The 20,360-nt window shown below is 49.0% G+C and overlaps 1 protein-coding gene across 3 annotated transcripts; it reads right to left on the reverse strand.

Annotated features, from left to right (window-relative positions):
• Window positions 1-934: 934 nt before the first annotated feature.
• Dusp14 (dual specificity phosphatase 14) lies at window positions 935-20,088 on the reverse strand. 3 transcript variants are annotated; one of them, XM_055620057.1, is made up of 3 exons: window positions 20,010-20,088; window positions 3,694-3,783; window positions 935-2,205 (listed from the first exon to the last, which is right to left on the reverse strand). In XM_055620057.1, exon 3 carries the CDS (start codon window positions 2,107-2,109, stop codon window positions 1,513-1,515), a length of 597 nt encoding a protein of 198 aa, XP_055476032.1. In that variant the 5' UTR covers window positions 2,110-2,205; window positions 3,694-3,783; window positions 20,010-20,088; the 3' UTR covers window positions 935-1,512. The 3 variants fall into 3 exon arrangements, with proteins under 3 accessions (XP_055476032.1, XP_055476030.1, XP_055476031.1); XM_055620055.1 differs by lacking the exon at window positions 20,010-20,088 and adding an exon at window positions 19,800-19,933; XM_055620056.1 differs by lacking the exon at window positions 20,010-20,088 and adding an exon at window positions 18,510-18,616.
• Between the last annotated feature and the right edge of the window lie 272 nt (window positions 20,089-20,360).

The raw sequence follows: 20,360 nt of genomic DNA on the forward strand, positions 1-20,360 counted from the left end.
CCCTTAACTACAATGTCAGCAAGTATTTTCTTCCTGTGGTACAATGATTACTGTGGGATGTATGCAGAGACTGACTTAAGCTTGGCTTCATGCTAAAAAAGCCAGGCTCCACGGATTGCTTTTTGGCCATTTGCTAATGTTGCATATATGTTCCTCTGATTTCCCAGAGCAACTCTCAAAAATGCCTATTTAGATAAAGATGGGTATGTGTAAGGGTATATAAATAGTATAAAACAAGAAAAGGTAAACTGCTGGAATACCATTGCCATAAACCAGGTAAAAATCTGCAAGATAGAATTCATTTCTGTATGTTACTGGCATGTTTGTGTCTTGTTAAAACGGATCAAAAAGCCAGAAAACCATCTCATGAACAGACGACCTGGCAAATAAAATGAAACAGTGCCCTGGGCTGCCTGGCCCCCGCAGTCGCTCAGGACAGCAAACACTGAAGAGCTTGTTAAACCTGTGCCGCTTCCCTAGCGGGCTGTGCTGCTGCGGCCGATAGAGGCTTCCTGTGTTTCTAGGTGAGCAGAGGCACGCCTTCTGTTTCCTGGGTGGTGGACTTGATACTTTGACCGAGGGAACGCAGCAGCACCTTTTATCAGTGTGTGTGCGTGCCACCAGAGGTGCCCAACCTTTGACCTTGTGACGTGACTGTTGTCTGTTACAGTGTGGGGCCGAAATTCACAGCTGTCCTGGAATCTTACTGCTCACGAGCTGCAGGTTGGACACATCTACCCCGCACTGTTCCCACGTACAGATGACACTGATCTCTGCTCATCTGCAGGGACCTAAAATGCTGACCTGCTACCGCTGGGGCTTCTGTTTTAAGTAGTGACCGTGGCAGTCCTAAGAGCCGCAGCTCAGCAGTGACTGCAGACCATCTTCCACTGACACGCACGACACACATGCCCCTGAAATGATTAGTAAAGGGTTTATGTTATGCAGGGAGGTTTATTAAAAATAATGCTAATATAATCCCGGGCCGCACTGATTTCAAGAGGGTCTTTGCAACAGATTTTACCATAATCACTTATCAACTAAATAACGATGGCTAACTTAGAGAATCGCTAAGGAACAGGAAAAGAAAGGACCGGGCTAATCCTGTAGAGACTGAGCTGGCCTTGATCTCCCCTAAACTACTGTCCAGCTGGCAGCCATAGGCAAAGCTGGTCTCTAGAGGGTTAATCAGGGCCCAAAGGGATATTTGCAAGGAGCTCATCCTGCAGATATCTAGTAGGAAGGAGGCAGAAAGAGAGCAGGGACAGTGGCCTACACTGTCCCAGTTGTTACAAACGATTAAAGGCCAGTTAGAGATTTTCTGGTCGCTATTTCAAAATGCTAGTCTTAAAAAACGTTCCTAGCAATGTGTTTTTTTCCCCTCCGCATCTCTTAAATCCAAATGCCCAGTGTAGAAACACCTGTGGGAGAATCAGAGAGGAAGAGGGGAGCAGACGGTGTGTGGCAGACGCTGGTAGTGCTGAGGGGCTGTGGACGCCGGCTGTGCCGGTGCTAAATTCCCCAGTAAGGCATCAGGTGTCGGGACTCCTTCTCGTAAACGTCTGGAATGACGCCGTAGGGTGTCTGTATCATCTTAACCGTAGACTTCCCAAAGAGCTGGCTCTCGTAGTCTATCAGCTGCCTCCAGAAGCCCACGTTGGGCCTGATGACAGGCCTCCGGGCTTTCACCCAGTTGTATGCCTCCAGCAGGCACACGTTGTGGAATTTCATCAGGTAGGCGATGCAGAGGGTGGCCGAGCGGCTCACCCCTGCAGCACAGTGCACCAAGGTAGCCCCGTGCTTCTTGCTCACACTGTGGATCTTGTCGGCCACAGTGTCAAAGTACAGTCTGATGGGGGCATGAGGAATGTCCGCCAGAGGCACTTTAACATATTCAAACTGCGGCCAGTTGAAGTTGGGGATCTCGATGGTAGCATTGACGATGCAGGTGATGCCACGGGCCTGGAGCAGGTGCCGGTTGGAGGCCACGCTGCCTCTGCCCAAGAAGAGAGAGGAGGTGATCTGAGCAATGCCTCCTATGTCTCCCTCGGAAATCATCCGAGGGGCCAGGAGAGTCCGTGGGAGCGTGCTGTGACCTCTGGAGCTCATGAAGACGCCGGCGGTCACACTTTCATCATCAGAGGGCAAGACCAGAGAGTGTGGAGTCAGTCCTCCACCAGGGAATTCCAGACTGCAGCCTCCTTCCTGCAAGATACAGGAGTCTGTCAGAACTTTGCACGTTATTCATCTACCACGGCTGCCTCCAGTGCTTGGGGGAAGGGAAGGGAAAGAATCAGGAAGACAGACAGAGTGCGTGCTTTGCAGGAAGTACATAAATCATTTTCTGTTGGCTACTGGGAAATGCAGCCTGCAATGCCAACATGTAAAATCAATATAAAACTAAGCTTTTTTTTTCTTTTTTTTTTTTGTAAGCGCCTCAGTGAAAACAGTCACCCTATTTTTAGAAAAAGTTAAAAGACAGAAAACATGCCTGACTGGTTCCTGAAGAGCCATCTGGCAGAGTCCTGCTGAAGGGAGGGGCACTCTTTGATTCCTCAGTGTTGGGATCAAACCCAGACTTGCTGGCTACGCAAGTGTAGGAAGGTCCAGGCCCTGCCCAGAAATCCAAAGTGGTGCACTCCACAGAGCCAAGGTACCACGTATTTCTCACTCCCATGTTTTCTTAAACCTGCTTCTAGACGTGGAGACCTTGTGAAGGTATGGAAGGGACAGCCCAGCAGGCCGGGGAGTTAATAAACTGCCTTTACAGAATAGTGCGACGAAACTGGAGGCCAGCAAAAAGAAGCCGAGTCATGTTTGCACTTCACTGTTTAAAAATCGTGTGCTGTATGTCTGTGGAGGTTGGAGGACAACTCGTGGGAGTAAGTCCTCTCCTTCCACCACTTGGGTTTCAGGGACTGATCTCAGGTTGTCAGGCTTGGCAACAGGCACCTTTACCCGCTGAGCCATCCCACCAACCCCAAGACACTTTTGGAAGAGCCATTAAATTCAGGCACTGTGGTCTTTCCATGGAAATAATCCCAGGCAATTTGCAGGCACAGTCAGTGTGTGTGTGTGTGTGTGTGTGTGTGTGTGTGTGTGTGTGTCTGTACTCAGTGCTAGAGGGTGAACCAGTACCTGCCTCCAACATGCTAACAAGTACCACAGGAGTTAAACCCTTAGCTTTGAAGGTCATGCATGGTCTTCAAATTGTATTACCGTCAATGAGCTAAATAGGAATTTATCTGAGCTACTCTTGGGTACCTCCTCTGCCAATTCTAAGCTCCCACGTGACTCCTCCTGGGCTCAGGGATGTGCTGGAATTAACATGAATTTAGTTCAGTATCTGAAATCTCTGTTTTTCTCATTAGTAAAGTGTTTACAATAATATACCAGTAAGCATTTGTAACCATAGGAGAGGAAATTATTAAGCCGGGCATGGTAGCATATCCCAGGAAGAGGATTATTGGGGCCAGGCCAGCCTGCGCTACTGGGTGAGACCATGTCTCAAGAAGGAAAAGATAATGTAATTGCTGGCTTCCTGTGATTTCAGACATACTCTCTCCCTGCCAAGCCAACTTGTTTCAAAGCTTGCACATCCTGACAGCCGTGTGACACCCGTCTGATGCCGCAGGAAACCAGAGTGTGCTCAGACAGACGGGCTCACGTAGCAGCAGCACCATGGCTACTCACGTTCTGAGGAGTCCAGTGAGCTTGAGCCCTTGGTCTGGATCCACAAGGTCTTAGGTGGGCAGTGCTGGTGGCCGTGAATACAAATCAGATCTGCAGGAAGACAAAGAGACAAGCCAGTCAGGAAGCCCCATGCAATTCCTCCTGGGTTCTTGTTGCTAAATCGAGTTGGGGAGGAATCTTGGAAGCAGGGGTCTGCTGGACATTTCTGGTGTGATTTAATGAATATGCCTGTAGGAAATAGCAACTGGGTCTCAGAAACCTAAGCCCAGAGCCTGCCAGCGCTACGTACAGTTTTGGCAACGACAAAGACAAAGGCAATTCAAGGACCACACCACGATACCACTAAGTATTGCATTAGTGTGATACTTTGCAATGTATTATCAATCAGTGTATTGCAGAATGCTCTCTAAGCCTGGAAGATGTCAGGCTGAGCCACGCTCACTCCCTGGCACCTGCTGTCACCCCAGGAGCACTAGGAGCTGAAGTCACCACAGAAGAACAGAGAAGCAGGTGACAGGGATGAGAAGGGGAGCTGTGACACGGGGTAGAGGAATGCAAGGTGATGTGGAATTAGGAGCTTTGTCTTCAGCACGGGACCAGGACAGGTCCACAGACAGCAGGGCCATTGCCAGCAATGCCACCAGCTGACCCTGCTGTTTAGGAGAGCAAGCTCAAAGTTCACTCTCTTCACCATTTTGGCCTTTGACCATTATGTAGCCTGACAGGCGCCATGAACATCTCCTGAAAGGGCTCCCCTCCCACGCAGATCTGCAGCCTCACACAGATAAGCACCACACGTTGGTTACAGCTTTGCTGGCATGTAAATGCTGCATAAACTACCACCAAGTGTGTCCCTTGATAGTTTTGACACAAACACTCCAGACACAGGACCTCAAAATAATAAATACCCATGCTGCTCACTCAATATCCCCATGTTCCTTTAAAACACATTCCTCTTTGCCCTCCATCCTCATCTTACTTTTGAGATTTGTGTGTGTGTGTGTGTGTGTGACAGAATCTTACTACGCAACGTTGGCTAACTACTAGCTAGCCTCAAACTCTTAATCCTCCTGCCTCAGTCTCCTGAGTGCTGGGATTACATGCATGTGTCACCACACTTAGCTTTGAAGTTGTCCATAAAAGTCCTTCAAGGGGCTGGAGAGACGGCTTAGCAGTTAAGAGCACCGGCTGCTCTTCCAAAGGTCCTGAGTTCAATTCCCAGCAACCACAGGGTGGCTCACAGCCATCTACACTAGGGTCTGATGCCTTCTTCTGGCATGCAGGTGTACAAGAAGATAGAGCACTCATATACATAAAATGAATAAAATCTTTTTTAAAAAAAATCCTTCAAATTTGGGGGTGTCTGCCTTCTTTGTGCACAGCATGAGAGTCCTCACTGATGTTGGGCACAAGTCCATTTTTATTGCTGAATACTACTCCTCAGTGTAAACACACCACGTGATTTCTGTATCTCTTCATGGATACTGGATTGTTCCTAGCTTAAGACTGTTGTAAAACTGAGTAAGACCACTACAACCGTTCAGGAGCAGACATTTGTGTGAACAGAGGCCCTCCCTTGGTTAAACACCCAGGAGTAGAGACTGTTACATGACATGCAGGTTTAGTACTTCCAGATAGTTTGGAAAGCTAGTCCCGGTGAGGGAAACCCGTAACCCCAGCCCTGGGAGAGAGGCGGGGGGCAGAATGGCCAAGGACGGCCTGAGCTACACAGTGAGACCCTGCCTCCATAGCAAACCAACAGAGAGAACAGAATAAAATGGTTTAAAAGAAGGATTAGGGGCTAGGGGCTAGTTCTGTGGTAGAGTGCTTGCCCGTCATCGGTGACTTCCCTCATCGGCCCCAGCAAAGAGCAAAAACAAAAACAAAACAAACCTCTGGGGCTGGCAAGATGGCTCAGCAGGCAGCACTGCTTTCCACTGGGCCTGAGGGCCTGAGTCTCATCTCCAGAACTCACAAGGCGGAAGACAGAACAGGCTCCTACAGTTGTCCTCTGACCTCCACACTTGAGCACTTAGTGCCCCACCCAACAAATAAATGTAAAACCGCCACCACCACAGGCACTACACAGACAGCTCAGCGGCTAAAAGCTCCATACCCTGCCCTTGCAGGAGACTGAGGTGCAGGTCCAGCACCCCCAGGACCACTCACAAACCTCTGCAGCTCCAGCTCTCAAGGGATATCATGCCCTCTTCCAGCCACTGTGGCCACCAGGCATGCACACTGTGTGCATGCATTTTCATTCATTCATTCATTCATTCATTCATTCATTCATTCATTCATTCATTCATCCATCCAGGCAATCATACACATATGTGGCTCATGCTTGTAATCCCAGCACTTGGGAGGTGGAGGAAGATCAGGAGTTCAAGACCATCCTCAGCTATATAGCAAGTTCAGGGCCATCCTGGGTTACATAAACCCTTATGCTGTACCCAAAGCCAGGCTCAGTTCTGTCACAATGCAGTGGTTTTCCTAGCAGAATCCTTTGGGAAGTTTGTTTGGACTCAGGCCACTGGGCCCCAGTTTCTGTGGTTCTGGTGCAGGATGGGAGAAGCTGAACAGGGACAGTCTGTGAACTGATAAAGTAATGGGTGCCGTGAGGTACCACCCAGGACCTCCCTCCCCAAGGCTGATGTGCTCAAGGGCTCCCCCACCTTGGAGCTCCGCTCCTGAGAGCTGACCCATGCCACAGGGGTCCGCAGAGGACAAGTTCATTCTGGGGTGGCAGAGAAGGTGATGCAAAGAGATGTGGGCACTGGACAGAACAGGTGTGCCAACCAGTGTGCCTTCCCCCTGGCAGAATTCTCTCAATTTTAAAGAACAAAACCACGGAGGCGATAAATGCAAAACCTTCAAGTGCTGAGGATTCTCTTTTCAAATTTCGACACGGCTATCTCATTGCCTAGTTAAGAGGGACTCAGTCTGCGCTTCTCCCAAATGATACTGCCATCCAGGAGGCCGCCAGCCCTCCAGAGCTGGCTGCGCAGGCTTTGCAAAGGCAGGCTGCAGGCCCACTCATGCACTCAGTGTGGACAGAGAGACAGATTGCGCATCCTCCAGGCAGAATCCAAGCAAGGCAGACACGATGCTCTGTTCCTGCTGCTGTCACTCGGTCCTGTGCCAGCAAACCTGCTCCAAACGCCAAAGCTGGCTACAAGGTTTAGGAAAAAAAAAACAAAAACAAAAAACCTGCCAGCAAGAGGGCAGGTACTAAACAAGCTTCTCTCAAATCCCCTTACCCCTTACAGATTGGAAAACACAAGTTTCAGCAGGACAAGGTGGTTGCAACCTGGAGAAGGCAAAAAGCCAGGTAAACTCCAAAAAAAATATTGCAGTGGCTAGCTCTGCACCACGCATTGCTTCTCGGTGGGACGGTGCGGGGCGCTGTGTCCTCATCACAGTGTCCTGGCAGCGGCGGCCGGGCGGGGCGGGGGCTGTAAATGCTGACAGACAAGCCTGAGCCCAGGTGGACGGAGCTCCTCCTGCTTGTCACCTGTCCAGGACAGAGGACTGCCACAGCCTCTGATGGTTCTATGGCTCAGAACCTTCCTCATGGCAGAGGAACACCAGCAAGGGGCTAAGAATGTTCTAAGAATGGCTGGGCCTTGCTCTAAGGAATACAAAGACCCAAGGGTATTAAATACAGGCACACAAAGTCAACTCAGCAGACATGTGCTGGGAAGCAGGCAGGAAGTCTGCTAGGAGTCGAGTCCGGCATGGGTGGGGATCAAAGACTACCCCAGAGCGGAGTAGGGACCCTGCACTGTTGCATGGCAGCCTGTGAGAGCATCTAACACACTGACTGACCATGGTGTCCACCTCAGCCTTCCCAAGCTGCTGTGCAGCTGCATTTTCTTCTTGGAGGTAAAAATGTTTCCTGACCAAGGGAACAGCAATGAGACATCAAAGGCAGAAAAGCAGAGCTGTCTTAAACCAAACACAGAAGGCTGGGAGGGGTGCTCTGAGAACTTTACAAAACCAGGTGTGTTTGGCTTACACCTTTAATTCCAGCACTTGGAGGTAGAGGCTGACAGATGTCTGCTGAGTTCAAGGCCAGCCTGGTCTGCATAAGACACTGTCTCAAAACAAAAAATCAGGTATAAGGACGTCAGAGATGTCAGGCACGGTGTATACCCACAATGCAGCACTCAGGAGAAGCCACAGAAGGACAGCAGCAAGTTCAGGGACAAGGCAACCTACTGAGGCCCTGGTCTCTGAACGATAAGCATCAGGCACTAGGGGCCAACAAAGTTTAGTGTCTCATGGGTTACCTGTAGTCTTAGTACAGTGCCAGCTAAGAGCTGCCCTTGCTCCCGGCATGCCGAGCTCTGGACATACAGAATTTGTCCTGTGGCTACACCCTGGTACTCCACACCTGGACCTGTGCCAATGTGGCTGAGACTGTCTGGGAGTCCCGGCCTATGCAGGGCATCCACCTGAGTGTCGCCAAAGCTGCTTTTCCTTCATAAGGCTGGCATCCACTAGACTCGGCGGGAAAGATGTAAAATCCTCTCTGCTGCTTGTCTTTTCTCATGTTGAAAATGTAGAAAGTGGCCATTGTGGCCCAGGAGGGAAGGAGAGCTGCAAAATGGTCTAAAATAGTCCTATCTGGTACCATGGGGATGTGTAAGGGACACTGAAAAGGAAATAGCAGGATATGGGTAGTTATGAAGAAGGAAATGGAAAAACATTGAGGGGGCTCTATCTGGGGAGAGGGAAGGGAGGACAGAGAACTTGATACCCAACACACACACATACATATAGATTGATGAAGTTATGTCTCTTGAGCTGACAATGCTCTCCACAAGAACCACAGACTACAAAACCAGTACCAATTACAGGATATATTTTAGATTGTTGGTCCGGGTCCAAATGACTCCACAAACAATACACAGGCTCTTCTGTTGCCTCTCGATGCCTCTCAGAGGCTGAAGCTAACTGAAGGTTAACTTTCATCTAAATCCCAGGACTATTGAACTGGAGCTAACCTGGAGGCCTCTCTCCTGAACTCAGGCTTCCACAGTGCTAGCAGGTACTACCCAAGCTGCCAAGGGAGGGAAGCAACTGACAGTCCTACCTATGGCGTCACAGCTCCTGCATCTGTGGATCAGGGAACATCGCAGAAGATGCGGCAGAAAGATTCTAGAGCCACAGGACCAGGAAGTCTGCTGTGTGACTGCCTCACTTAGAAATGGCCACATAAACAAGGCCTGAAATGGTGACAGTATCAACTGGCATGCTAAAGAGGAAGGGGAAATTTTTCACAGGGTCTCACCCCTAGACAAAGACGTAAGGCAACTAATGACTGCTGAGAGAGGAAGTTAAACTCTTCCAGGGATGAGCCCTGACTGGCAGCCCAGTACAAGGTCATCAGCCCAGCAGCCATGTACACGCAAAACAAAACTGAACTTGGCAGGTTGTATTTGTGCATTTGTCTCTATATATGTAACAATAATAAAGTAAAAAGGGACCATCAAGTTGAGAGTGGGGATGGAGGAAGAAAGGGGAAAGGAAGAGAGGTATAATTATATTTTAATTTAAAAAATGTAAATAAACAATGTAATGAAATATTCCTAGCTTTAGGAACTTCAGAGGGTCAAAGTACATATCAGAGGAATAGATACAGATAAAGATATCGATAGATAGATACGTGAATGAATGAGGTTTGTCTGTGTGGGTATGTGCAAGTGCCCACCGTGGCCAGAAGAGGGCATCAGATCCCCCGGAGCTAGAGATACAGGTGGCTGTGAGCCCCTTGACGTGGGGCTGGGAACTACAGGTGGGGCCTCTGCAAGAGCAAAAGGCATGCTTAACCCTCTCCCCAGCCCCTAAACTTACTCTTTTACGCTCAAAAAGCTATGCAAAATCATATTTTATCCATCTTTCTAGTTCTTTAAAAAACAATGAAACCTTAAGGTCACTCCTTTTAAAACAAGCATTTTAGCCTACACTGTTGATATATATTACTTTTCTCACTTATTTTCACTTTTTTTTTTTTTTAATATTTATTTCAAGACAGGGTTTCTCTGTGTAGCCTTGGCTTGTACTAGACTTGCTTTGTAGACCAGGCAGGCCTCGAACTCAGAGATCTGCTTGCCTCTGCCTCCCCAGTGCTGGGATTACAGATGCACCACCATGCTGGGATATTCTCACTTTTAAATCACAAATGTGCACCACTGAGGGAAAAGTTGAGCGTCACTTTGTTTTTGAAACAGGTTATCAAGTAGCCCAGGTTGGCCCTTAACTCACTTTGTGGCTGAGGCTGACCCGGAACGTCGTATCATTTTACGTCCACCTCACTTAGCCTAGAGGTGTGGGCCACCACACTCCGCTTAAACTGTTCACTCAAACTAAAACTCATAACATGATCTAGAGCCTTTCCTTAAGGAATCACTTGACAGAACATTAAGAATCAAAATCTAACAAATATCCTGTAACATTCACACTGACATAAGATGAAATAAAAGATATCCACAGGTTGCTTCTGTGAAAAGGAAAGGATTAAGGGGGGCGCCCTGACAGAAGTCATTTTGCTTTTGCCACCATATTAGGGAGAGCTACAACAGTGTTCTTGAGTGAGGACAAAGACACCCAGTACATGTGAAAAGAAAGACACCTGTAATGTGGAGGTGGAATGTGGGAGGCCGAGGCAGGAGGACCGCAATGGGTTTGAGGCCAGCCTAGGCTATAGTGAGCACCAAGCAACTGGACTGTGGTGTGGAAGATCATTTCAGAAAACCAAGCCCCAAATAAACAGAACCCTTAGACAGTTCCTCCTGGCTCAGCACCCCACAATCCCTGAATGTGATTGTGATATGAGCAGCTGCCTGATAGTGTAACCAGCTGACCATCTCCTTGACCCCCTGTGGATACATTTGCTAAAGCCACTGCATGACACTAGCCAAACAGTGCTGGAGAATGATCACAGCTCCACGGGAGACATGACACTCCATTTGGTAAGAGCAGGGAGATTAAAAGCCAAGAGTGATATAATAAACAAATCCGAGGATGTTTGGCTCTAGGCCAGGCAGTCTCTCATTCCTATAATCCCAGGACTCAGGGGACCCCGCCAGGAAGACTGATGTGACTTCTAAGTTAGTGTGGGCTAAACAGTGAGACGGATTCAAAAAACAAAACCTGGTTCTGTATGATAAATCCACTGACCTTCGTCATTGGGATAAAATTGGCAACGACAAAAGACGGCAACTAACTATGTAAAATAAACTATGAAGATGACTATGCATTCATTCAGGTACCATGGCGTAACCTGGAATTAACGTTTTTTTTTTTTCTTGTTTCGGCAGTACTGGGACCAAACAGCACACATGCCATCACTCTACCACTGAGCTACTTCCTAAGCCCCTTGTTATCGAAGTTGTTCAGGCTGACCTTGAACTCACTTTGCAGTCAAGACAATTCTTGAAATTGCGATTCTGCCTCAGTTTCCCAAGTTGCCAGGGTCACAGGCCTGAAGCATCAGACCCAGCTAGCATCTTCTTTATCTTCTTAGCTTTGAAACAAGATCCCTCGTAGCCTACAATGGCCTTGAAACCCTTGATCTTCTTGCCTCTCCCTCCCAAGTGTTGGAACCAGAGATGTGCACCACCGTGCCTGACCCAGAACTGAAGTTTTAGCTGTGACTCTCACCCAGCTTGGTGCTTACCCTCTCAGTACACATGGCAGTGTTTACCGAGTTATTTAACACACAGCCTTAATGTTGACATTTCTCCCAGCGTAGGGCTGATGACTCTAGAAACCCAGGTCTGTGAAGGCCTCAACCAAAAAAAAAAAAAAAAAAAAAAAGGATATAATACATAACCAAAAAGAAATGATGCTCCCAAGGTAAGGAGAGGGTCTAACCGGCTCTCCTGAGACTTGCACTTAGAAGTCAGGTGCTATGCTGTGAGGAAGCCCAAAGTAGTCCAACAACAACCACGTGACAGGGCTACATGTAGGCAGTTCAAGCAATAGCCCAAGGGAGGTCCCAGCTGATCAATGACTAGATAGGATGTAAGACACCCGAGCATGGCACCAGGCTCCATGTCGACTCCCAACTTTGACTTCCCACTGAGGACCTACCCATTAGGAAGCAAACACAAGTTGTCCCCACTATGCCAGGTCTGACTGGGTTCTTGGTCTCCAGGAATCTCTGAACAGGTCCTTAAAGACAGGTCCTTGGTTTTCTCTAGAAAGCCAAGCGTGGTGGCCACAGGTCTAATCATGGCATTTGGGAGGTGAGGTAGAAGGGTCAGGAGGAGAAGGCCTGGCCTATATAGTTAGTTTGAGGATAGCCTGGGCTACATTAGACCTTGTCCCAAAATTAAAAAAAAAAAAAAAAGACTGTCAAAATTTCATCATGAACAAATGACACATGACACACATGTAAAAACAACTGAATCATGGGAAGAGACTCAAATAGTAAATGCAAACAACAGATACTGTAGCCATGCAAGGAGGGAGTCCCGGATTAAAGCAGAGTAAGCATCAGTCAGCAATGCCAAAGCTCGTTTGTTCCTTCAGGAGATACAGTCACACATTTTCTAGCGCTATAATAAAATCCTGGAGGCTGGGTGCTAGATAAAGAAAAGGACTAGTGCCTGACATACACGAGGCCCTGGGCTTTATCTCAGGAATCCCCCTCCTCAACGGGTAATGTTGCTCACAGTTTTTGAGGCTGAAAGTCCACACACAGACGGTCGGCTTCACCTGTGCCGCCTCCGGCCGTGTCACAGCGTGATGGGTGACGTCAAGGTGTGAGACACCGAAGGGATGCAACAGGGCCCGAGACCCGGAGGGGGCCCGACTGGCTCTCCAGGACAACTCCCCCTCACGAGAACCCACTCTAAAATAGCATCAGTCCCTTATCGGCGGGTGATGCCCCAATGACCTCATTACCTTGTTGTAGGTAATTCCAAGTTCCACCTGCCCGACACGGACACCCTGAACACCAAGCCTTCAGTGCATAGGCCTCAGGGGAGCACATCCAAATCAGGGCAGACTAACATGCTTCTCTCTCCAGTCCATTTAAGGTTGTCATTATTGCCTCCCTTTTTTAAATTTATATCTTATTTTGTGCATTGTACCTGTGTCTGGCTGTACACACGCCATGACATATGTGTGGAAGTCAGAGGCCAACTTGTGGTTGGTGGTTCTTTTTCTACCACATGGGTCCCTGGGATCAAACACAGGTCATCAGCCCTGGCAGCAAGTACCTTTATCTGCTGACCCGTCTTGCCAGCCCCATTATTGCCTTTCAAGAGCCGTGTGCCCAGGTTCTAGATTCGGAAAGCAGGCCCTCTGCTGCCGCCCCCTTCCGACTCCCTGTGTGTCCCATGCTGGCAGCTCTCTCCATGAGCTTGCCAAGAAACACAGGCTTTCAGGCAATATCCCAGCAACTACGGATCCAGTTCTGCAGGTCCCAGGATGCCAGGTGGCCTTCATCCACATTCTAGCATGGACGGACGCATCCCCGCCTCACTCTGCCTCACGGAACCTGTGGTCGCAGCCTCCACTGGAGGGAGCCTGCAGTGCCAGGGGATCACCGTCACCCAGCCTCCTTCCCAGGTGAAGAACTGGAGGACAGCAGAAGTGGAGAGGCTTTTTCTGAGCCTCTACAGAGAACTCAAGGAACCGCTCGGGGACCAGGGCCTCCTGCCACCAGCTGGGCATCGTGGATGGCATCCCTCAACCTCACCACGGCAGACCAGCCAATCTAAAGACTCCCAAGAAGACCAGTGAGGCAGGAATGTAAGGTCAGTGTGTGCTCCTTTCCTCGATGCTCTGGGTGTTAGCCCCTCAAAATCCGAAACTGCTGGAGCTGAGACAGTCTTTGTGAAGACACGATTCAAACTGAACCAAGGAGGTACTGGTGGGAGCTCATGAAGACACTTAGAACTGCTTATTGACAATTAAAAAAAAAAATACTCTATGGAACGGCCTATGTAAATAATGCCCTTAAAACCTTACAGAAATGGTTTAAAAATGTGAACCGCAGATACCCGGTTAAATGGTACTGTCCCCTGAGAAGCAGGACCAGGTCTCAGGCCTCAAAAGTCCATACTGTTACTTTAAGAAAGACGAAAGAGTTCATAAATTAGAATTAAGTACACAGGAAAGCCCTCCAGAACGAGCGATCGCCCCTTGCTCAGCTTTTACCCTTCGATGTGCAATTGGCCCAGATCAGGATCCTAAAAACCCCAGAAGTAAAGTTCACCCTTCTCCAACGATTGAACACATACCCAACCCAGTGTGTGTGATGTGTGTGTGTGTGTGTGTGTGTGTGTGTGTAATTTATACCAAGTTAATTAAGAGCACTAGCAAATTAATTTCCATTTTTCTTCTTAATTTTTAGAAATTGTTTTTACGTGTTGGGGGTGTTTTGCCTGAGCACCTTGGTGCATCCATGTATGCGCCGGGTACTGGAGGGAGCCAGAAGAGGGCATCATATCATCAGGAACTGGAGTTACTAACAGGCTGTTTTGAGACACACACACACAGACACACAGAGAGTATTATAAACAATAAAAAAACAAACAAGTTGAATGGAATTCATAGCAGACTCTGCTTCAGTATGAAAGAAGAGAAGGGGCCCAAGAGGACTTGGACTTTATACAGTGTGTTTTGTTTGCTGTGACAGGGTCTCCTGATCCCAGGCTGGCCTCAAGTGTGCTGTCTATCAGGGGATGACATGAGGTCCTGGTCCTCCAGCCCCCAACACTCAAGAGCCAGCAATATAGGAATGGGACACCACACCCATGGGGGGGTAAAAAAAAAGCCTGAAATCTAGTTCTCCCAAGAGAAGAGCCCACCAACTGGCTATCCAGTGCCAAACGGTCAGCCCCGAGAACATACATACAAGCAACATTACCCAGACTGAGCAGATTGTATTTAGGAATATATATGTATATATATATCAATATATGTATCTAGCAACAGTTAATGAAGAGAGAGGTCATGAATTTAAAAGGAAGCAAAGAGCAGTGTATGAGAGGGTTTGCAAGGAGAGAACGGAGGGGGAAATGATATAATTATAATCTCAAAAATAAATAAAAGAAACAATTTAAAAAAAAAACTGCCATAGGCTATCAATCTGAGACCCAACTAGGCATGGATTTCAAAAGGGCCCTTTCCTCCACAGAGACTATGGGATGGTAGGAGGTGCAAAGAGCTGACGAACTGGGCAGGAAGTGCTCACTGTCGGGGTCACCACGGATGTGACCAGATGAGCTGAGCCAGCCTCACTGGCAAGTAATTGGCAAGTGACTGTGGCGGCAGCTGCAGGGTTAAGGGCTTATCAAAGCACATGGAAGGGGCCTCTCTCCTGGCAATACTCTTTAATGCTATTCTCAAGGCTATCTTTTCTTGAAAGCCAGATCCGAAACAAAAACAAACAAAAAACTGTTACAAGCAAAAAAAAAAAAAAAAAGTTTGTGGCCTATGTAAGTAAAGACTGAAAGCACAGCAATGTAGCATCTTCTAAGATGCCTTACAGAAGGAATAGAAAGGAACCAAGACTTCCACGAGCTCTGAACTCATTCTTTCATCATCCCTCTGGCTGTGGAGAAGGGTCTCCCGGGAGGTCACAAGACCTACACTCTCAGGACAGAGAGATATGTAACAGGCACCCAGTACAGGCCAGAATTTAGGAAATGTCTTGTGGTGACTTCATTCCTCTCCTTCCTCACCCCCACACACATTCCTAACTTTAAATCCAGCCAGCAAAGCCAAACGCAGGCACGCCAGCACCCAACAAATTGCCTCCATTCTAACATACGAAGGAAGAGCGCGAGACAAAAGCTTACATTGACAATTGTGCGTCATGTCTTCCTGTGCAGCAGACACTGTGTGCGGCTATGCTGTGCCCCACAGGGACGTGCATACACACGTTTGTGCAGCCTTGTCCTCAGGGTCCTTTATCAAGGATGCGTGAGTTTATGCCCACTTCGCACACTCTCTGAGTGCCACCGTTAGGGCTGGACACAAAGTAAACATTCAGGAGTAGGAGTCACTTAAGGCCTTCAAAGACTTCTATTTTCAGTATTTCATTTTGCATAGGTAAATTTTCTGCAACTATAAACTGTCAAATGAAACGAGCGTTTTTCATAAGTACAGTGGGAAAACTGTCCCTGGTGTTTGACGGGTCCATCAACTCAAACCCCAGAACTTTGTTTGCTTTGGTTTGAGACAGGGTTTCTCTGTGCCGAGCCCTGGCTGTCCTGGAACTCACTGTGGATCAAGTTGGCCTCTGCCTCCCAAGTGCTGGGAGTAAAGGCGTGTGTCACCACCTGGCTCAAACCATAGACCTTAACAAGAGTAAACCGAGTCTCATTAGTGAGGCTCAATAGTTAAGAACACCGGCTGCTCTTCCAGATGATCCTGGTTCATTTCCCAGCCCCCACCTGGCAGCTCACAACTATTTGTGACTTCTGTTCCAAAGGAGGAGATGCCCTTTGGCCTCTGCAGGCACGTGCTGTACAAGCTTACGTGCAGGCAAAACAACCCTCCACACAAATACACTGGCGAATGACACAACAGCACCAGGCTAGCCCCCCCCCCCCATGTCACTTATTCACTTAAGAAACATCCAAGCCTAGTGTGGTCACGCAGCAAACACGGTGAGCAATGACTTCAAGGTGGACACCCCTGAAGGAATGTAAATTGAGGCAACCACTTTAGCATCACACTTGACCCAGCGCTTGTCATAATTGCCCAAGGCCACAAACAACCCAGAATGTTCATCAGCATTTGACATCGACGGATAATCTGTGCTATGTTCACCCCAAAATGAACCAGCTACAGCCTCAGACAACAATGTAGGTGAATTTTCAAAAATCATAGTGGGGCTGGAGAGATGATGGTTCGGCCATCAGAGGCACCGCCTTCTACTGTAGAGGACCCACGTTCATTTACCAGCCTCCAGTCTTAGGGATCCGACACCTTCTTCTGGCCTCCCTGGGCACCAGGCACAGATGCGGTACACAGACAAACATGTGTGCTACACCAATACCCCAACAGACACAAAAATACACAAACTAAAAATTGAAAACACTGTAGTGCATGAATTTATACAATTATTATAGATCTGCAAATTATTTATATATGTATACGTGATGCCAACCCAAAGAAAGATCTAAACTTGGTGCTGCGGCACTTGACTATAATCCCAGCCCTTGGGAGGCAGAGGCAGGTGGATCTCTGAGTTCGAAGCCAGCCTGGTCTATCTACAAAGTGAGCCTAGTTCAGCCAAGGCTACACAGAGAAACCCTGTCTCCTAAAACAAAACAAAACAAAACAAAACAAAAACAAGAAGGCCTGTAAGAATGTTGCATAAAGGTAAAAGGGGAATGAACAGCTGGTTCAGAGCGGAAGACAAAAGGAGATTATTTCCATGGAAGTCAGTGTAGTAATCGGCTGTCCTGAAGGGGAGGAGGAGGGGAGGGGAAGGGAGGGGGGGGGGGAAGGGAGAGGGGAGGGGGAAGGAGGGGGAGGGGAAGGGGAAGGGAGGGAGGGGAAGGGGAAGGAGGAGAAGTGGAAGGGGAAGGGAGGGAGGGGGAGGGGAAGGGGAAGGGAGGGAGGGGGAGGGGAAGGGGAAGGAGGGGAGAAAAGCAGTTGGAGTCTGCTTCTTGGCTTCTGATTACACTTACATTTTTCTCTAAAGTAACTCATCAGGTTACCTTTTCAGTTTATTCTTTTATCTTTATAAGCCACGTTTAAAAGGTTAAGTAAGCACATCATTGACTACCAAACACTCCATCCAGTCCGGCTAGCCCAGGGAGAGAACACCTCCTCTTTGAATGTCACTATAACTCAGAGACTAAGGTCATGACCCTCATCTGCCTCCTACCTCAGCACTCAGCCCAGTGCCTCTAGAACAGCAAAACTACTGTTAAATGTTTGCTCTGCAAACCCATGCACTGCTGACAGGAATTCTGTCAGATGAACCCTTTTCCTGACCTTGCCGATTTGAGCTGTGACCCCTCCATCCCCCATCCCATTAACGCTTTCTCTTCTGTTGTGTTGTCCCAGCGAAGCGAGCATAAATAATGAAGCTACCACGTTAAATGCCAGCTCGGTAAGTTTATACCCAGGCCCTCGTTGCTTTAGCAACTCTCCCTGCCTTCCACTCCCTCTTGTGTTTTCTCTGAGCAAAGACAATCCCCACCGCTGTTGGTCCGGCATGTTTGTGTTTTAATAGGAAAGTTTCCATTTTGCACCTGAGAGTAAAGCCACTCATCATAATGCTTCAATTGCTTTCAAGTTGTTTGCGTGGAGATCATTTGCCTGTTGCGGGGGAGAAATACTAAGGGGCTGTCAGAGTTAACGTAATTTTACAATTGATTGTACTTAAAAAGCACGCCTGCTACCTGTTCAAGACAGAAACCAAATTTCTATGAACAGGACTCGGCAACTTTAAAATAATCTTGTTAGCAAATCACTTATGCAAATACACATCTGTGAAAATGCTCGAAAGAAGCTACAAGATACAAAGCAACAGAAGGACATAGTTTTTCTTCTGAAGATTACAGGAAGACAAGGACCTCATCTGTAAAGTTCTAGTTTTTCATACAGAATGAGTAAAGCCTTTCTTGTAGTGCTGGGAAAACATTTTTAATCCCCCTTGTTTTAAAACAAAATTCCTCATGCAAAGGCATACACTTAAATAAGAGCTCACTCTGGATGCTAATTTTAATCCCAAAGTCTTAAGAGATTTCCCAGACTTGGAGCCTCCAGCCATTTCTTAGGATAGAAGTAAATCTGTATGATGACCTAGTAAGGGATCTCAACAGAAAGCATACCTGCAAGTCAGCCAGTATCAAAGGTTTCCGAGGAGGGCTCAGCTCAGCCCTCGGCGCAGAGAAGGATGCTGAGAAGACTCAAATGAAGCCAACTGTTTCCCGTTTTATGGGGGAAAGCCAAAAATACCAAGCAGCTATTCTCCTCCCCCAAGCGTCAGAAGGTGAGTCAGAGCTGGAGGCAGGAGTTGGGGCCCGAGTGTCAAGCCGCCCGCCCAGTGTGGGGCTCCTTCCCCCCTCCTCCCGGGAATGCTCGGCCCTCATCTGACCTGATGTGAATTCTTAAGGTGTCCCTGGCAAGGAAGAGGTGATGCCTCATTCCGGGGGTGCCTCATTCTCTCTGCTTCTCAAGGGAGCAGAGACTAAGTGCCCTTTATGAGTCCACGAAAGACAATGGCAAAATTGCAGTCCTAAACACACACGGCTTTGCAAAGAATACACACAACACCTTTGTCTCCCGTTGTTAAAAAAGCAATTAGGAAGGGAAAAAGTTGCATCTTGTCCAAAGGACGCAGTTTCGTAGCTGAGACCTGCAAGCTGCGGGGCACTGACCGCCCCCCCCCCCGACCTTTCACTGACCTTTCATTAAACTTCGAAGTTGGTACTTAGGAACAAGAATTGCAGGAAACTGCGTTCAAACTCTTGTTCCACCTTTCATGAAAGCCAGTTAAGAGTCCGAATCTTTGCCTCCGTTTTTACCTCTGCAAAACGGGAAGGCACAGCTCTGCACCCACCTCTCAGAAACCCCACTGCAAGCTAACCCAGAGAGTGGAAGCCAAACGCCTTAGGGCTCTCAGGAGCGGAAAGTACAAGGCGTTGTTTTTAGTATCCACAGACAGCGAGACTACTGGTAAAGCACCCCGCCTTCCCTTGCCTCCAAGATGCCCAGTTACCACAACATTAGCCGGTGCCAACAACATGCACTCCGATACAAGGTAGTTATACAATCCTAAGGCGGCTACCCGGCTCGGCTTCCTCCCCGACCCCAAGCCCAGCACAATTCAACTTCGCTCCAGAGCAAGGAGACTTAGGAGAAATAAGAGCCTTGTGTGAGCTCTGTGCACCCCAACCTACCACCACAGAGAGACGCTTAAGTTGAGTACTTGGCTGGCGCGGCCGGTCGCGGGTGCAGGCTGATTCCTGCTGCCCGGGGTTGGGGGATCCCAGCCTCTCCCACCCGGCGCCCCGAGGTCTCCGGGCACCCGCACAAAGTTTGCAGAGCCGAGGGTCGCTCAGGCCCGCGTCCCTCTGGCGTCCCCCTCCCCCCGCACCCCGCCGCCCCGCACCCCGTACCGCGCGTCCCGGCTGCGGTGGCGGCTCTCAGGTCGGTGCTGCCGCGCGGCTCGAGGCTCCTGCCCTCCGGCCTCCCGAGCCTCCCCGCTCCCTGCGCGCCGCCGCCCTTCTTCCGAGCGCGGGCCCGCGGCCCCGGCGAGCGTGGGTTCCGGGCGCCGCGCGTGCGCGCTACTGCGCGGGCGGGGCGTCCCGGCCCCGGTGCTAACTCACCAGACGGTGCTCGCAGACCCCTGCTGCCCGCTCCTTCCTGGCGTCCGGACTGGCGTCTGAGGGTTCTGTCCAAATACAGAGAGGCAACTGCTGGAAGGCTGGGGATAAAAGGTGTGAGCGCCGCAGCCAGTGACTAATCACCACCTCTCAGCCACCCCCGCCTCCTCCCCTGCGCTAGACAGCCTCGGGGGCCGACCCAAGGATGAAGGCAAACTCTTGTTTGTTTGTTGAGACAGGGTCTCACTCTGTAGACAGGGCTGGCCTTGAACTTGCAGGGATCCTCCTGCCTCTGCCTCCGGAGTGCTGGGATTAAAGGTGTCATCCCCCCTAGGGAGGAACACAAGGTCATTA

The sequence above is a fragment of the Psammomys obesus genome, unplaced genomic scaffold, assembly GCF_907164565.1.
Source record: "Psammomys obesus unplaced genomic scaffold, mPsaObe1.curated_primary_1811, whole genome shotgun sequence".
Classification (NCBI taxonomy): domain Eukaryota; kingdom Metazoa; phylum Chordata; class Mammalia; order Rodentia; family Muridae; genus Psammomys; species Psammomys obesus.

Excerpts from the sequence above, each read along its gene's own strand:
- Dusp14 (XM_055620057.1), bottom strand. The coding sequence starts at position 2,109 with ATGAGCTCCAGAGGTCACAGCACGCTCCCACGGACTCTCCTGGCCCCT.